The 19466-nt window shown below is 32.0% G+C and overlaps 1 protein-coding gene across 2 annotated transcripts in view; it reads left to right on the top strand.

The window, feature by feature from the left end:
* LOC130891295 (uncharacterized) overlaps positions 1 to 8299 on the top strand; it is a 64025-nt gene extending 55726 nt beyond the window's left edge. For both annotated transcript variants that reach the window (XM_057795937.1, XM_057795938.1), the window contains 2 exons: positions 1371 to 1562; positions 1631 to 8299. In XM_057795937.1, coding sequence (XP_057651920.1) covers positions 1371 to 1556 — 186 coding nt within the window. In that variant the 3' untranslated portion in view covers positions 1557 to 1562; positions 1631 to 8299. The remainder of the gene's footprint in view (positions 1 to 1370; positions 1563 to 1630) is intronic.
* Positions 8300 to 19466: the final 11167 nt, after the last annotated feature.

The following is a 19466-nucleotide window of genomic DNA, read 5'->3' as shown; positions in this document are numbered from 1 at the left end:
TCGAACCATTGCAGCGTAAACGTTGTATCTTGCGTCAGCACAAAATGACGAAATTCTATAAAGAAAAAGAAGAATCAGTCCAAAGTTATTATGTGTTATATAATAAAAGTGACAAGCAACTTTTTCTTCAGGTTATATGGGCTTAGTATGATGGCAGTTCTATTATATCTTCTCACTCAAGTTCTAGGATATGTTTGACACGGAAATATTTAATAAATTTAGTATTACTGTCTTTTAAGTGTTCCATTAGCAAAATCTGGACACATCCTTCTTTCTTCTTCTTCATAAATAATCGGTTGCTTGTTTATCAGAGTTTTCTTCGTAAGAGGTCGTCTTGTGTCTCTTCTTCAAGTAACACAGCTAAAAATGTCGAATTTTCTATCAAATGACTGCACGCCAACATTGTGTGTCGTCTACTGTTGTGAACGAGACGTCGTCATTCGCGTATGAGTTATTTTGACCGCTGATGCTGTGGCTGGCATTCAGACGCCATTCAGAATATTTACGCTTAACTCGGAAGCCGCATGAAGCATTCAATAAGAGGCTTAGGCCTTAATAGAACAAAACTAACTTGTAACTAAAATTCCAAATAAAATTAATTAATAACTTGCAATTAGTTTATTGAGTTAGTTTCACCAATATATTTTGAATCTCCCTAATATTTGACGGCTGATATAAACCTCAAAATATAGATGTAAATATCAAATGACAAAATAAATTCAACATGTCTGACCTCTTGAAACTTTCATGCTACTTAATTGATAATAATTTGTGTAGTTCGAAAGTCCCCAATTGCCAATAATCAAATTTTCCTCACTAAACGTTCAATTACTCTATTGGAAATCTTTACACTCACACCCTAGTGTTTCCATTATCACTGGGGTATAGTTGGATTATTCTTTCCACGGACCAGTTAAGAGCTGGTTTTTTAGCCCTACCATTTCTTCTACTCCTGTTTTGACTGGACTTATGAATTTCCATTTCGCTCCTGCTTGTAGCATGGATAGATATTCTGATTTCCAATGGTTCCAAAAACGTTAGATGACCTGCTGAACCTATTGATAATGAGGCAGGTTTCCAGATCGTATTTGAGTAATATCTTGTTGAGGTATGTTATTCAGATTGTCTCCAATTAGAAAAAGTGACGAGGGTTGATTTATTTGAACTGTACGTTATGGGAGTAAGTTGTCTAGAATTTGAGAATAGCTTCGATAGTCAGTAAAGATAGATAAATTGAGAAAAAGAAGAGAAAACAAAGCAAGCAGCTTCTATGATCAGAAGCTAATAATATATTATGTTAGCAGTTTTCCTCAAAACTTTTTCCCTGCGTTCTTTTATTTTTTATATAATGTTAAATATTCATTTTGAAGGTTGAAGACCGTGAAGATATGAAGAAAGAAAGGGAAATTATGCAAATGGTACAAGATTTGGACCTCTCCGGAGACGAGCTGGAAAGATCTGAAGTACCCAGAGGCATGTACGATACTAGAGCTGGGCCTCCAGGACCTGTTATTGTTACTGCTCCCCAAATAAATGGCAGGGGTCACCGACGATAAGTCTAGGTAACAATATGAACTTAAAGAAGAGAATAATGACAACTTAATTCATTTTAATTCATTTTTGTTTTCAGGAATGGTGAAATAAATCTACAATATATTTCTTCCGAACGACAATTACTTTAGACGACAGAATCAACATATATCTTCGAAATAAGAGTAGGTCATAATCAGATTTTGTGAGTTTATAGTAGGTACAGTTTGAACACAACGACTTACGTTCATGAAATGACACTCAGTTACATGAGTATCGTCATTAATGATAACTGACATTTTTGATAGATTATATCATTCAAATTTTTATCATCATGAAGGCCTGTATTTTTTGATTTGTCATAATTGTATCAACTCAAATTTTCCAATGAATCCCAAGACTTCTGTACGGCAAGTAAGCATTGTAGAAGACTATACAGAACTTCAAAAAGCAATCATTTGGAAATCAATAACCGTAGAAAAATGTAGAAGAGACTTAATTAATTCATTAGATGTTTGGGAAACTCATCTCGAATATGGAGATTATGCGAAAGAAGTTCTGATGGGATATTTGGTTTTAACAAAAGGCGAATCAAAAATACCTACCGACTACTCGTACATCAGTGAACTACAAGTTAAAGAAGACTTTCCAAATTTGAGCAATTATCAGAAAATAATACGGCAGCAAACCTACATGTATCTTCTTTTAGAATCGGCTGAAGTGATAGCCAAAGAGGAACACGAATCTTCTAAAATAGCAGCCGATTACGAGTCGAACAGTTTAGTTATTCTTAAGCGATTTGGATATGAACAGGAAGGACAATTATTGTCTAAAAAATTAGAGAATATTGGGTTTTTGAACGTTTTCAAAAATATGGATTTGGCGTTTGATGAAAATAAGAGTCTCATTGAGAATCCACTCGATCCTGATGCTGCAGAAAAAGAATGGTTGAAAAATTATGACGCAGATTACAGACGACACAGACTTTTGTAAGAATCGAAAATATAAATATTACACTTTTTCACAATTAAGAATTTATCAGTGAATATTCTTTTTATTACAAAAAAAGTGATAAAAAACTTAATATATCTTGAATTTGACAGGTTAGTACTTATTGTTGTTTAACTACTCTTTCAATACTTTTATTTACCCCGAGGGCTATTTAGAAAATAAGTTACCTTTCGTAATTAGAAAAAAGCAAGAACAATTCTTCTTTCGTCACATAAGGGTTGATTCTCACTATACACTCCATTCCGATCCGCAACCATTACATTTCCAGACGTTCCAGTATAATTCAGTCATGTTGATATAAGGTTCGTTTCAACCCATCAAAACACCGTCCTTGGTATGGTGATGATTCTGCGAATAGAGATTACGTGTTCCAACCTGGCGGTTACCGTTATACGTACGATTCTTATTTGTGTTCCAACTAACTTAAATATCGTTTGTGAACCGCTTCCTGACGATCTTTTCGATACTTGGTTGATAGCAAGTACTGTTATATAAGAACCGTGTATAGAGATTGCGGAGATTGCGCTGAAAATATCTATACCGTTTTAAGTACGATCCCGACTAGCAGGTTGGAACAAACCTCTAGAAATCAGCTTGAAATGTGATTAAAGATGTTTACAAAGATTATTTCAATTCTCCAATAGGGGCTGACGACTGGCAAATGGATGTAGTTCAAAAGTTTAGCCCCTATTATTATAACATATTAATTTTATAAGTACTTTTTTGTTTCATAATGTTTCTGGAATGAAATAAATATATATAAATATTTTTGTGCTTACACAATGCGACGTTTAGCTCTTTTACAACTGCTTGTCTTTAAAGTTATTGTCACTATATCTACTATTTTCAAAATCATAAAGGGTCTAACTTATTTAGCTTCTCGTCATTCATATTTAAATCACTCCTCTGTAATAGATTGTATAGAACTGATACGCATTCATGTTCACACTACCAATACCGTTTCCTGTACGTTTCAGCCTCTCCGGTAAAAATAAGTTTCGAATGATTTTTAACGGATTGGAAAAGGAACATATATGGAACGGAAGATGTTTATACACACATTATTTTACATTTAATAATATTTGATGTAAAAGAAAAGGAAGGAAAATGGAACGTATAGTGAGAATCAGCCTTTATTTTTCCTTCTTCGATCTGTATCTGTGATGCAGCTAGTTGTTGTCATTAAAGCGTTGAGTTGTTACACAGTTCTTTACCCTTTATGAAAGTATTCATCACAAGATCAGTACTATAGTACCTTATGAGCAGAAAACTCACATTTGAATAAATTGGGGAGCTCTTGACTGTGACTTGCAGTGTGAGCTCAAGCATTGAAATGCAAATATGAAAATTTGAATGTCAATTGTTCCTCGACCTTTATGTGGAATTTCTCACAGTAAAATTTTTTGTGGCTCCAAATTCTCAAATTATGAATTACAAACACATCTGGCTTTTCATAGAAAACAGTTTTTTTTTAGAAAAAGCTATGTGCCTCTTGCTTGTCTATGAACTGTAATTTCGTTTAGCAATTTACGTGTTGTAGGCGTTCGGAAGTATCGCTAACATTTATGGTAGTCTGTAGGCGATTTTGCCAACCATTATTGACAACATTTATGTTAGTATAGTTTGATTATTTCAAACAACAAAGAGCATGAAACTTGTTGAAAATGGAGCAAATGCGTGAAACAATATCTTGAACTTACCTTGGCTGTCCAATCATCTCTTCATCATAATCGTGTGTTTTGTTTCCAACAAAAATTAAATCACAGAGAGTCATGATGATTGCACGCCGTCTAAGATACCGTGTATGCATACCCTAAAAAATACGTAATCAGCGCTCCTAACGGCAAATGGAACGATTTATTACCTAATAAGTAGTCCCTGTATTATATAGTCATCACAACTGTCTATTTTCCTTTAATTCATTTAACGCATTTTCTATATCAAAATGAATGATTTTGATTATTTGTAAGAGTCGAATTAAATATTTTCCCTCAGTGGTATAGGTGGTATAGTGTATGTTTTATCATATTAATTATTTAAAAAGATCCTAATACATTTTTTTATTACCTTCCCATGTTTTTTTTTTTCAAACTTGTTGAAGGGGCAGATCTTTTCTCTACTTAGTATCTACGCACTTAATAATTTAAAGGTGAATAGTTTTTGAACGGAATAATACAAAAAATATGAGAATTGAATGACTAATAAAGGTTAAGCAACTTGTTAAGTTATTGGAGACACACATGTTTAATAACCAATATATAAAATTGGATATTTTGAATATTTTTGATCATTAAACAATATGATTATTGTTATGTTATGATAGCGACAGAGATTCTTAGGAAGGAAAACAAATCTATCCCTACAACAAGCCTCTGGTATTAAACATTTCTTAAAGTATCCTAACGGTTTGCCAAGTTTTAACAGAAAATAATGGAATATTCGTAATTTCTCGGAAATGATAAGTATTTTAAATAAACAAGTTTTTTTCGATTTGTGTTCTTATTCTGTAACAAATAATTTTTTAGATTTCTTTCTTCTGTTACTTCGATTGAATTATTTGATTCTGTAAATACGTTCTAATACTTTTTTAATCATAGTAATATTGTAGATTATGAAGTGTAAATAATATCATTGATAAATTCCATTATAATATCTATATTCTAAATTTGCTCAAATTTTTCGCTTGGGATATTACAAATTAATAGTTTATTAGATGAAAGATGATAGAGATTAATTTGAGAAGATGTTTGAGTTGCATCGACCGAAAAAGAAATTAGAAATAATGAAAAAGGGGTAAAACATGATATATGTTTCAATATCTTAATAACATATATATAGTTTCAATTTTCGTTTGTAAATGTTTTGTGGAGCTTCTATCTCATTGGAATATATTAAAAAAAAGTAGATTTTGCTTTATATATACCATGAACACATTTTTTAAGATATGAAATGAAAATAGATCTTTCTTTTACTTAGTTAAAAACAAATATTCTGGTTGTTTTGATTGAAATTTGGAGGCATTATTTTTAACAATTTTGTATTATTTTCTTTGATTACTCCTCATTATTGTCAGTCGCAGAGTTAATGTTTCTCTGTTTAGACTCTATGTCTGAAACTACATACACATCATCCAATCAACATTTTCGAGGATATGATCTTGATAGCTTATTTATATAAAAACTGTTTTTTCATTTTATTAAGAGGAAACTAATTTGTTTGGCATATGTGTAATTTTTATTTGATAGAATCTGTTGTTGTGGTTTTCTATCCATTACACTTGTTGCTTGTATTTCAAAGACCGCTTTAGTTAAATGATAAGGACTGTATTTAGTTTATATTTTCTTTATTGATGTTTATTTCTAACGATCGAACTAAAATTGGTTACATATTCTCGTTTTTACGACTACCCTAAATTACAAGAATTTTGTACATGCCGCCTCCTTGAGCTTATGATGAAAAATATCTAATTCAAAAAATACAAATAGTAAAATATGTAATAAATAAAATTCATAGATAATTCCAATACGAATCGGATCAATACCCCTAGGTTTCGAAGCAAGTTGCGATATAATTATTAAATTGGATTGAATTTTTCTAAATTGTAACATAAATGTTTTGTCCTTTGTTCAATTACACTGGTACTAGGTATAATACACACCTTTTTGACAACCCGTTTACAAACACCTTTCATTGTTTTTATCGGAACTGTACGTACTATATCAACACTACCTGGGTGAGGGGCCACAACACATCCCAATTTTCATTTTAAAGGTGGTAGATTTCCTTGGTTAAAACGACCATCGTGCCGATGGTTTGCATCTTCTTTGTAACTGGTTTAAATTTTCTTTGTACCATCTCGCTCAAAAATGTTGCTGGATTTGTAGAATTCGCTGCCAGCGAGATAATCTGCGATAAGGTTTATTGCGCAAATCGCTTTCCACAGGATATATTAACGGTGCTTCGATTAGAAAGTGACCTGGGGTTAGTAGCTCCAGATCATTAGGATCCTTGGATATAAGACAAGCTTCAATGCATATTAGCTAAGTATAAAAGTAAGGTAGAGAAGTCTCCAACTACACGGCGAAGATGATGTTTAACACTTGTTGGTGCACTATCAGTCGTTCATTCTCAAAACGCTTTTTTAACAAAATAATGAAGTTTTCGTAATTGTGTCAGATTTATATCATCGTGTACTAAGGCCCTAAAAGAATCATAAAAAGAGAACCAAATACTATACTTACCACAGAATGTTGGTAGAGATAAAGGTTTTAAGAATGTGCTGCTTTCTGGATCAGTACCGTTTCTGTTTATATTTATAACGATTCAAATTTCAAAAGAGGGAATTCCTGCGACGTTAGAATTAATTCGACGGAGAATCTACTTTATATTTAAAACGATTGTTTGATATTGATTTTCAACCTGTTGTCTTTCCCTTATTAGCTTCTTCTTTCAAAGCAATAGTTTCACCTTGTTTTTGTATAGGTGTAAACATTAACCATTCAATATCAGTTTGTACCGAAATATAAGTTTTAAGAAAAGATCTAAAATTCACGATTCTAACGAGAAGTTATTTTCGCCGTCCCTAAATTGTTAACAGCTATTTCATGTCAAGTAATAGTACCTTAAAGAGACCGTCTTTTGTTTTTAAGTTCTCATAAACTTATTTTTAGTTTAATTTGATATCAAAATAAAATTACGGTATGTAGCTTGTCTTGGTAGGAAATGGTAGGAAAGTAAATGAGCCACTAAGCATAACTTAAATTGCCGTCGACTTCTTAGTTGAGAAGCTGCTCAACTGTTGATTCTGGGGTAGATGTCAAAATACTCGTCTTTTGATTTTTCAGAAAAGATTTTCGAATAAATTGTTGGTAGCGTTATTTTCGCTGATTTTAATATTTTTCACTTTTAAGTTGCTTTAATCCGGCTCGAAACGGGGGGACTGATTTATTAAAACCATAAGGAGTTTATTTAGTTTCTATTTTGTTTAGTATTTTCACATGAATCGTATGCTAGTGTCAAACTAAATAAACCATAATTTATTAATTGTTTTAAACATGATAATAATGCATTTACTTATCAATCAAGTAAAAGTATCTGTATTTTTTAAATTAATATTTAATTATTTCCGTGCAAATATTAGTGATGTACGAACAAACCTTAAAAGTTGAAAAGTTTCTAATTATTTCAAATAGATTCACATTGTTGCTTTCGTTTCTCATTTCCTAAAGATCATTAAGATTGAATCAAATGAAGTATTATTATACAGACTTATTATTCTGTGGGCTTGTGGATTTCGATGTGAGGTGGGATTTTCAAGAAAGATCCCAAATATTGGTACCCTTCAAACAATCTAGTATATAACAATCCAAATTTCGAGCTATTTTGTTAACAGAATAATACGTTAAATATAATTTGTAATATCCCAAAAGCTAGTTGTAAAGTTAATATTATTCAATTATTATACACTAGTATAAAAAACCCTTTAGTTTAAGTAAGATTATTTAAATTAAGGTAATATATATTGTAAATACTAATTATCCCTCTATTATTATAAATATGTATTTTGTTGTATATTTACTAACAATTATTTCATCGTTTGTTTCATTCAAATATTTTGATAAGTGCCATTAAATTTACTAAGTAAAACCGTAATGGTTTCATCTGAAGATACGGCATTTTCTATTTTTTGATTTATTAAAATAATTGACAGAATGTTTTTTACAATAATTTATCTGTAAATAAATACGTATCAATATAATGATCTTAGTTTTTGTTATATATTCCCATAGAAAACCACTTTCACATTAATTTTATAACAGATATCAAAACCTGTTAAGTAAACTGTTTTTCAAATACTGGTATTTGAAACATAGATGAAAGGAGAATTTTGGTAATTTTATACTTTTAGGATCCCCTTGTTTTTTGGCATTTTGGAAACAAAAAATTGAAAAATGTTTGTTTATTCATTTTTTATCTCTAACAGTCAAGCTTAGTAGGATACCATTTTTTTAATGGTAAAATGGTGAAAACTTCCAATTTTTCAAAGTTAACTTTTAATATCGTACACTTGATTACAATAAGTGATTTTAAGAATGTTTTTGTTCATATATCTTTAATTATTACTCAATAAAAAAGATGCAAACGATTATATGTGAGAAAAGGTCAATTTTAAGAGAAATTGTTATTATTTTTGATTGTAAAAACATGATAAATCAACATTTTTGTTTAATTTTTTCTTCAATTTGTTCGTTTTTTGTGTAGATAATAAAAAACAATATAACAATTTCATTTGATTATCTGGAGGAAAGTTATCAACAATTACACCCGAATGAGTCCATTTTCAAGAATATTCAAAGCCAATATAAGTTTTCATTTTTTTCCTCCCATTTTTTTTTCCGTAAATTCGCCGTAGAAACGAAGATTTTAATAAGAAATTCATCGAAATCGGCTGTTTAGGCGAGCGGCAAACCACCAAAAAGACGCTTAAAAACACGAAGAAGTGTCCAGATTCGTAGTAATGGCTAAAAGTGGTATAACTTATCTATATGTTTCCGAGGTTAATGAAGACAAATGCGAAGTTAATTTTTAATTGAATTTGGAAGAATCTTGTCAAAATCGAATTTCTAGAAAAATTTTCGATAAGTCATTATTTCTTGCGTTCAACGTCAGTCAGCGAAAAATCAATATTTCTTTAAGAAAATTCAATAACATATTCTCTAATTATTTTATGAAGTATCAAAAACCGTCCAAAATTTCCACAGCATTTTCCGGCCGAGCGGCAAATTTTGGAAAATTTGTTTCATGGTATTATGACTTTACACAATGGAACGAAAAAGTTGAGTTACAAAATTTTTAATTATCCATTATTATATATACAGTCTAAAATTACATAGTTCAAGCAAGTTTTTCACGAAATTTCAGCCCTTAATCTTGATTAGAAAAGAAGAAACCTTATTTTCTTTAATAAAAAAATTGTTTGATTCACAAGAAACAGGGGTAATGAGAAAAAATTCCCAATTTTCGGATTGGCCGATAAATTTTTCGGAATATCCATCTGCTTTGTAACATTATATTGATATTTTTATGAAAAATGTGAAGCTTGCTTCCTATAATTTTTTATTCAATAATTAATTAATAGACGTGGTATTAGTGTCCTTTGCCTTTTAGGGTACAATTTTATAACGATTTAAATAATTAAATTATTTATAATAATTGAAAGAAATTTTTTACATGAAAAAAAAAGATGTTTATATTCGCATTCAGCAAGTGTAAATACACAGAAAAACTTAAATTCAATTATCCCGCAAAGATGACTAAGTTTATTTTCTTGTTTCTCTAATTAGACGTCTCGAAAAATAGACAAAGCGGTTGAATAATCCACGAAGACCCTATGCTGTTCGACCATACTTAGCATGTTTCTCATTTGCAGCGGCCTGAGCTATACAGGGCCAATACTGGAAAAAGTAGGAGGCAGCGTCAGTATTTATAAAATGAATGTCGAAAAACGCTCGCATCCTCATTTCCCAGACCCCTTCCACTTGGATATCAAAGCCGGCCCCGTTGCGTCTGTTTCACGCAACATTGCACTAGTTCCGTCACAGCACTTCCCCAAGCTGTTTCGACCAACATGGCTGTGTCAAACGCCGCCGTCATGTCCTCTCTTGAGTAGGCTACTTTTTGCAGTTGAGAGAATCAAGCGGATTGTTCGGGGTTAATGAAAGTAAAATGTCCTATTCCTTATGGAAGAGTCCTTATGAAGAGACAGCAAACTAGCCATGCTTCAACAACTTTTATTCGTCTGCGTCGTGGTCGAATTTACACCAGACATTGATTTGTCCTGCATAGCGTACAATTCCAATTATTGCGATATATAAATTAGCCAATTTTGTCAAACACTAAAATGCCTAACGTGCTACCCATTAGGAAAAGTTGTACTGTTATCTCTTTATTTTTTACTGGAACTTTTCAAATACCTCTTTGCAGAAGAAATAGACGTTCGAAATATCTTTGGTGCAATTAGTACTTGTGGATGTTCAGAATTAAATTCTAAATTCAATGCCAAGTATGTGACAAGATCAAGATTCGGCATCACTGATCAAAATCTGTTATTTGCCCACAACTCTCAATCAAAAATTTACCAAACACAATAGAAGTATGTACAGTAAAGTTTTTAGCTACTCTAATGTAGAATTAGATGAATCGCTATTCGTTAAGCTTAAATACTATGTTGATAGAGAACTGAAGCAATAGTGGGTGCTCAGTGGCATTTGCAGAAAAACAAAAAATGTTTTTTGTACGCTGTGGAGGACAGATCATTTGCTCCACTAATGCCCATTTTAATAGACAGCACTGCTCATGTGAATGAGTGACGAGAACACAACGGAATTGATAGATATTCGTACAAAAATGACGACCACCTAACTGTTAACCGCTGCCAAAACTCAGATCAGATCAGAACAGTGGCGCTCAATCAAATACTGTTCACCGAATATGGGAAGTGACTAAGTCCAATTTTCGGCGTCGTTTTGGTAACAATCCCCAATTGTTTAACAGGTACTTGTTTTGTTTCATGTAGCGTCAACGATTTCTTCAATCTGCAAACGTATTTGAATCGATATTTGAGCTATTTTAGCCTCATCAGTAGTCACTTTAATATACGTGTGTTAGTGTGTGATTTAGAAATTAACATATTGTAGCATTTAACAGATTTTGACCACTAACGCTACTACCGCCAAATCCATAGAATAATGAGAGAATATAATAGATGAACACTTTAAACACAACCACATGAAGCTGGGTCAGTAGTTTTATATAAAATGTTATACAAACGATATAATGCAATTAGAATAATAATAGCCCCTCGATGACAAAGTTATGAGAAATTCAATGAATGCATTACATAATAAAACTCATTCCGGTATTAACATTTGTTTTACTGCAAGTGTATACATATTAATGCTTTAAAATCCAATGATTTTACTGTTAAAATTATAATGATTGCATAATATATAAAGAAATATTTTATCATTCATGCATTTACGACATTCTTATTTTCAGATGAACTAAATTATAGCTTCGAAATTTCTTGAAAATTACATTATAATTTATGGAAACAACAATTAAAATAGAAATCGCCGTCTCACGGAGTGAAAATTAATGTAGGTACATAAGTCGTAGGTAAATTAACAATTATTTTTTATATTGATAAAAATCTTTCCTGCCTCTATTTATCCGATTAAGTCAATAGACAGTTGATAGTGAGTCAATTATTGCGCATAGGGGAATTCAAAATAAGACGATTGAATTTATCTCTATAACTTGCTGATAAGTTATAGGGTCTCAAAATGGGGCACAAAATTTCAAAATAAACTAATTTACTTGAAGCCTTTTAAATTAAAAATAACAAATTTGGTATATTGCATAAAATTGTTATGGGCATTAAGTAATAGTGATCGAACCATTCTGGGGTATTAATAAGGGTTGACCTAACCTTTAAATTTCACGAAAGTCTTTTATGTTAGTTGATTTTCTTCTCGTACTATCGATAATTTTATTTGAGAACTTGTAATTTTTTATAAAACTGTGTCATTTTAAATTATATGTCGAATGACCGAAAACATGTATTTAACAATTTTATTTTGGAAGCCAATTATGGGCTATTAATTCACACATCAAATTTGACTTCTGTTTTTTTAATTGAGTGGAAAATTCTCATTCATTGAACAAGTGGATATGTTATTGGTTTTTTTAGGAGGAAACTGTATAAGAGGCGTAGAACAATATCTTATGAGGTTCCTCGAAGAGAAACATTTACCAGGAGTAAAGCAAACCTCATCAAAAAATCAAGTATTTTCTTTTGAAAGCGAATATCGCAACGTAAAATAAATCGACTGAACCAATTCTTGAGGTAACAATGATAACAACTTTTCGTCTGATATGGATAGCGTAAATTACGTCTATAGTTTAGTGTGCAGATGAACTTGATATGCCACTTTATCTATATAAAGTATATAAAGTTCTAGTGCTAATATGCTGTTGATCATAAATACTATCAAAAAAAGTTCTTCATCCTGCATATATATTTGAACAGGACGATTTGGATTAACACTATAAAATTTTTCTGTTCCTCGAGTCCGCCTTTTAGGATTAGGAAACCTCCTCCGTTATTCTTCCACGCTTCTTCTAGAGTTTTATTCCACTCCACTTGTTTTCTAAATGAGAATTCTCCACTTATTAAAAACAAACAGTTCAATTACTAGAAGAACTGAATTGCAAATAGTTAAATTTTACGTATAAAATCATTGTTGAAAGCATATCTTTGGTTATCCGACTCTCCTTAAAAATTATAAAGTTTTATGAAAATCTACAACAGTAAACATAGCTTATGAATAGGTATGAAAATGAAATGTTTCAAATGAACTGAACCCTCCAGAATGGTTCGATCGCTTTCAACTTACTATTACTTAATGCCCTAAACAGTTTCATACAGTGTATCAAATTTGGTATTTATTTCCCTATAACTTTTCAGGGATGTATAAATATAAATTGCCCCAAGAGTCATATTTTGGGCTCCCCTATACGCCTCTACTCTGTGTCGGTTCTTATGCGAAACCTTGTATATATAATGCATCCCCGATTCATGTAAGAGATTAAAAATTCTCGTTTTCACTTTTTAATTGCTTGACAAATTACTAATTTCTAGTATAATTCAAATTTTGTAAACTATGTAGGGCTCAGGAATTTTATGAGAAAAAATTATAAGGAAATCAGCTGACATGTATAATTCTCAATTTTTATAATAAATTTGGCACATTACTAATACCACTGATAATTAAATAAAAGTGAATTGATTAAATGTAGGACTCCACTAATCCTCCTCCCATATCCGCGCTCTTTTCAATTCGATTTGGGATTTGTCCAAAAGCAGCCTGCACTGGATCTCTAGCAATGTATCAACTGAGCTTGTAATTCTGTTTCACTATCATTCGGAATGTATTCTTATTAAACTATTTGCTCCCAAAAAATTGTATGGTCTTGGGATAAATACTCATTCTCCCAAACAATTTTTCACCAAACTGATTGGAAAGCCGATTAAAATCCTTTATGTAAAACGAGGGCAATCGTCATGTTGAAAGAAATGAGTCTGTCGAATATTTAAAGGAAGATAGCCAATAAATCTTCGCAGAATATATAAGCTGTTTCCCTTAGTTACGTAATGGGGATTTCCTTCACTCCAATCTCGGCAGCTTTAGGAACACCATTTGTGGTACAAGTACAAAATTTGTGTTTTCCAAAATTAGCTCCCCTAAAGAAATATAGAATTGCAATCACCTTGCTCCATCACCTTACTTTTAAGTGTAGCAAATTATGACTTTGTAAGAATAAATTGTGTTTGCTTTATAAATTCTCTGTACACGTGTTTTATAATGACTGCAGTAATGCTTCAATTTTTGCCTGACATTTAGGGATCTGCATCTACTGAATTTAAAGCAACTGAAGTTCCTGCAACAGTTTGATTTTTTTGTATCTTTCTTCTTATAATGAATACTTTTCTTTGTTGGAAATCTTTTGATTAAACTCTATCAATACTTTTGTTCATTGCAGTATTTGAATACCTTTCACTGAGCAAAGCAATAAACATATTCATTAAACTTTCCCAAGTTCTTTAATATTTAATACCATAAACTTTTTCCTTCAGTTAATGTTATATTTAAGTCATATTTTGATAAAAACTGAAATAGGTTTAAGCGTCAACCTTCTACTTGCTTTAAAATCTAATTTTCAATCAGAAGAGACCTTAAATAATTTTTCTAAATGTCAGCATGAAATGAGTACATAAAATTCTACTTTTAACAATATTTATTTGAGTTTTCCACTGATGTAGATGATTTTTTCAATTATTTTGAAATTGTATTTCCGTCCTTTTCAAGCATATTGCAAAAGTTCGAGCAGAGTAATTTGATAATAAACAAATAATTACAGTTAGTTAAGAATTTCGTTCTGTTAGCTGCTCGTTACTCGATGACCTTCTATCGATCGCCGGCGGATTTTGCCCTTTTGCAAAATAAAATGTAAGGAATGTAGTTGCCGCCAGTTGCATAATTATTACCTCATACTATCAGAATCAGCCTAGATTTACAGTTTACAAAGATATTAAATTTAACATTTATCTAGTTTCACTTGAAATTAGCTTATTTTAAATTCCGAGGACTATTTGCGATTATATTGTAGAATATTTTTGCTTTAATTAATATTCATTAATATCACCAAAAATCTGGAAATATTTTGGGAAAATTCTAAACTTATAATTCATAAATATAATTGATAAAATGGGGTTCCGAATAAGCGTTGGTGTTAGCTCTCGAATAGTTTGTAGGACGTGATACGGCTCATATGTTCTTAGCCTAAATTAAAAATAAATCTCATAAATAAAAAAAACTGTGATCACTTTTCAAAATAAATATTCTCCCTTTATTTCCACACACTAATCAGAACGTCTGACTAAAGCTTCTATGCTATTATAAAAATAGGATGCATCTTTAGAGTCAGATTATTTATACACCTTAACTCGACCTTGAGTTGCGAACAAAAAATAGTCGGAGGGGTCAAATCAGGGCTTAATGGAGAATGTTCAATCTTTGTGAAGCCACATTCGTGTGCAGTAGCCTTGGAAAGCGAAGCAGTGTGGACTGGAGCATTGTCATGAAGCCAGTGCACAACTCGGCTGATTTTGACGCACCTTTTTTCGATATTTTTATACGCAACCGCCTTAATAAGTCAGAGTAATATAACGTGTTCACAGTTGTATTTGAATCTTTAAAGTGAAACAAAAGGATACTTGCAGTGCCAAAATCTTGTAGCCATAAATTTTTTGTTGCTTTTCGTGACGCTTGCTTTTTTGACACGGGCTCTCCACTCCGTCGAGAAGTCGGATCATTGTATCAGACCATAGTTTCATCACCCGTTATAGATGATCTGATTACACTTTCTAGGTACTCACAGCAAAGCTCTGAAAATCACACAAAATTCTACTCCACGCTGTCTTTGCAATACGCTAAGAATTCGAGGCACCCACCTTACAGTAATTTTTCTCATAATCAAATGCTCATGTAGGATGATTGCAATTTCTTTTGTTTTTAGACGCCCGTTACTTAGAACAATTTCTTCCACAAATTTAATGTTTTTTTGTTAGGTATCCTCCGTTACAGGACCTTCCATATGTGGGCTATCTTAATCCAATAATCCAATAATTCTCGTCCCCAGTGAAACAACTCAGACCAATTTTTGATTGGATGATGGACACAATACACTGTAAACAGCCTCCATTCTGTTTTTGCTTCGTGTTGCAGTCAATTTGAGACATTTTTCTCAAGTACAACGAAAAAATGGATCGATGGAGCATGTTAAAACTGTGTAAAGCTTGTTTAGACTTATCATTGAAGCAGACATAAACATTTTTACGAACGCATTCTATTTACTATAAAATGCCAAGAACTCATGGACCGCACTACGTGAATGATGGTGTTGTGCGTGATTGGTATCGAAAGTTTAGATATGTTTTTGATGAAGGGGGCCAAGGATGCAAATCTGTCGTTTCAGATGACCTGGTTCAACGAGTTGACAGAATGGTTACAGAAAACCGCAGATTCACCATTTCTCCTTTGTCTACGAAATTTCCAGAAGTTTCAAGGTCTTTTGGTAATAAAATTATTGTTTCATATGAACTTGTCTTCTATTTATAGTCTAGCGGAGATTGAAAAAAACAGCATTCGTAATTAAGATGAATCCAATGGTTGCTTACTAAATTAACTTTGAGTGGCTATTGTGTATGAGACTCAAATGACTGATACAGGTACAGAAATTTATGTCCATCGTTTAAGTATTCTATAATTCCATAGTTTCCATCAATTTTTAGCTTATATATACTGCATATCATCCACTGCAAATTTTTTGTGTTCTTCATGCCAATTTTTCTTCTAATAAATCAGTTTTTCCGGGTTGTGGTCGAATAGTTAAATGTCACTTGTGGCTAGCAACATATTTAGATCTAGCCTTATTCTTCTTGTACGTTTTATTAACTTAGAGATTGAATATATCACTTAGTTCTTTACCAGTCGCTTTTCTATGCGTGAACTGCACGTTTGTTAAATTTTCCCGTTGACGTAGCTTCTTTCTGTCATCAACTCTGCATAACAACTCCTACAACAACCCTATTAAGCTCAAATACCGATTGAGATTATAATTCTCTTGATAGACTCACTAGATTTCTATTATTTCACTGCTATTACTTATCTCTGTTACGTATTTTGGCGATGATATTGAGATAAACTCTGTTTGTATTTGACCTTGTGAATTCTTCCGCCGTAAATTAGAGTCATTCTACTTCATACGAGTAGAGATCAGATTTTTGTGAATGCCCTCTCATCAAGGAATACAAGGAAATGAAGATGCTGACAAACACGCAAAAGACACGCAAATGTTCAACAACAATAACTAGACTAAGAAAAGGTCACACTAAAATTACGCACCAATATTTACTATGTAGAAGTAACACACCTATGTGTACAAATTGTAACCGAGAACTTACTGTAAGACATATACTTTTAGATGTACATTATACGCGTCGCAAAGACAACCACGTAATTTTCTAAATGACATGGAAACCGTACTCGGACAGAATCATGACGTGGTTAATATCTATAAGTATCTGTTAAATATGTCTTTAGTTAATAAGTTGGAACTTATATTACGTTAAATTACCAAATCCATCGGTAATAACCAACGTTGTCACGAAAATATTAAATAAACCATCAATAATATAAATTTCAAACTATCAATAAATAATTTTATTCCGTAACAGAATTTTTTTATATTGTTTATTTATAAATGATTGAAAGCTTCTTTTTCTTCAGATTCTGATTTTTTAAAATCATACATATTGACATTAATTAATTGCAACATTTTGGTTAAAATCTTATGAATGATCCACCATTCCGTTGCAGATCGGGCCATAATCATATTTTGTAACATTTCAATCGATAATCTTGAAGACCCATTTGAAGACGATAGTGAATATGGTTCAGATGAAAACTGTGAGCCTAGCGAAATTTCTTCTGAATCCTCTGAATCTGTAGAAGAACGAATCTCATATGAAGAAAATAACCCAAGTGACACGCAAAATAGTGATCTTGATATTTCTTCAACATCACCAGCACCACATCAGCAACCCTCCGATGAAGAAGGGAGTGAATGAGAACCCAATTCCAGATTTTAATTTTGATGTTATAAGCAATCGTTTGAAAATTGATCTTGAGAATTGTACACCTCTGAATGCTTTTGAAAAGCTCTTTGTGTCTGATATTACATACAGAAATACATAATAGAATTCTCTAATATTTACGGACGCGCTTTATTCAACATTAACAGGCCAAAAACAAGATACAGTAGGAATGCAACATTTCGATCAATTTCAGTGGAAGAGATGAAGCAGCTTTTGGGTTTATGCTTGCTTCAAGGGTAGATCTCCACAAAAAATATGAGACATTATTTTTCGTACTATGATTCCCAATACTTTCTTCCTATATTTAGCTTTGTTATTTCGGCAAAGCAAAGAGCAGATTTTGGGGGTGTTATGCTGCTTTCCTCGAAATGCCAAACAGAGGGATAAAGTTAAATTTTACAGTTTCAAGGTTCAAGGTGCTTATAGTCCCAGTAAAGAACTATCTTTCGACAAAAGTCTTTTGCAGTATCGAGGTAGACTTGGGTTCAGGGTTTATATAAAAGGAAAAAAAGTAAATATGGTATCAAGTTTATTGACGTGACTACTTCTGATGGTTATGTCCTGAATATGGGAATGTATAGTGGTACCACACATTTATACACTGATACTACTAAAATAAAAGCTTTAGTGTTAAGACTAATGAAACCTTACTTGATGAAAGGATAAGTTATTTATGGATAACTATTACATCAACGTTAATTTATCACAAAAGCTGAAAAACATCAAGACATATACCACTGGAACACTCAGAGCTAATCAAAAAAAAAAAATCCCAAGCAACTTGTTCAGAGGAAATTAAAAAAAAGGTGAACATTACTGGGTACGAAAAAGATAAAGTTTCAAAATGGAAAGTCAAAAGGGACGTTTCAATGATAAAAATTAGAAATCGTCCCCGTTCGTTAACATCGAAAAACCGATTTGGAAAAGAACAGATTAAACCAGAAGAAGTCGTGACCTATAACGAGCATATATCGGGAATTGTTTATATACAAAGTATATGAACAAAACAAAGTATACCCTTTTAGACTTCAGAGATAGATCAAATATTTAATCCGCTTGCCGGAAAATATAGAAGGAAAAGATTTGGTAAGAAAAAGCAGAAAAAATAATTTTAGAAGACATGCATATGCTGAACAGGAAGGTAACGCTATTCCTAAAAAAATAAAGATCACTGGCCAAAATCTTGAGATAAATCGATTTTTTTGATGATACTATACAAAATCAGCGCAGGGAAAGTAACTACAGGTGCAAAGGATGTATAGGGAACCCAGCTTTATGCCCCAGCTGTTTTGAGGACTGGCACGAGAGAAATGAAAATCCTTAAATTTAGGTTGCATTAAGAAAATTTTTTTTTATTCGAATAAAGATACTTTTGAAACTTATGTTTATTTAATTACATAGCGCTGATATACGTCTGCGCTAAGTGGCAGTTAACTTATTCATGATATCATGACAAAACGCCTATAACCATAGGATGCATTACGGCGTTATGTTAAGGTTTCAGTAGACAATCTCCTTCAAATATGACAAGGCGCATAGCTGCGTCGAGTAGTGGGGGATGACTAAAATGTTATCTCATAGTCTTCTAGGTATAAGAAAACCTATATACATAAGGATAGACTTTAATGCACGGAGACTCGGAGAT

The sequence above is a fragment of the Diorhabda carinulata genome, chromosome 3 (genome assembly GCF_026250575.1).
Source record: "Diorhabda carinulata isolate Delta chromosome 3, icDioCari1.1, whole genome shotgun sequence".
In the NCBI taxonomy this organism is placed as follows: Eukaryota; Metazoa; Arthropoda; class Insecta; order Coleoptera; family Chrysomelidae; genus Diorhabda; species Diorhabda carinulata.
The sequence above is the reverse complement of the archived record's forward strand: the minus strand, read 5'-3'. Positions and strand labels throughout refer to the sequence as shown.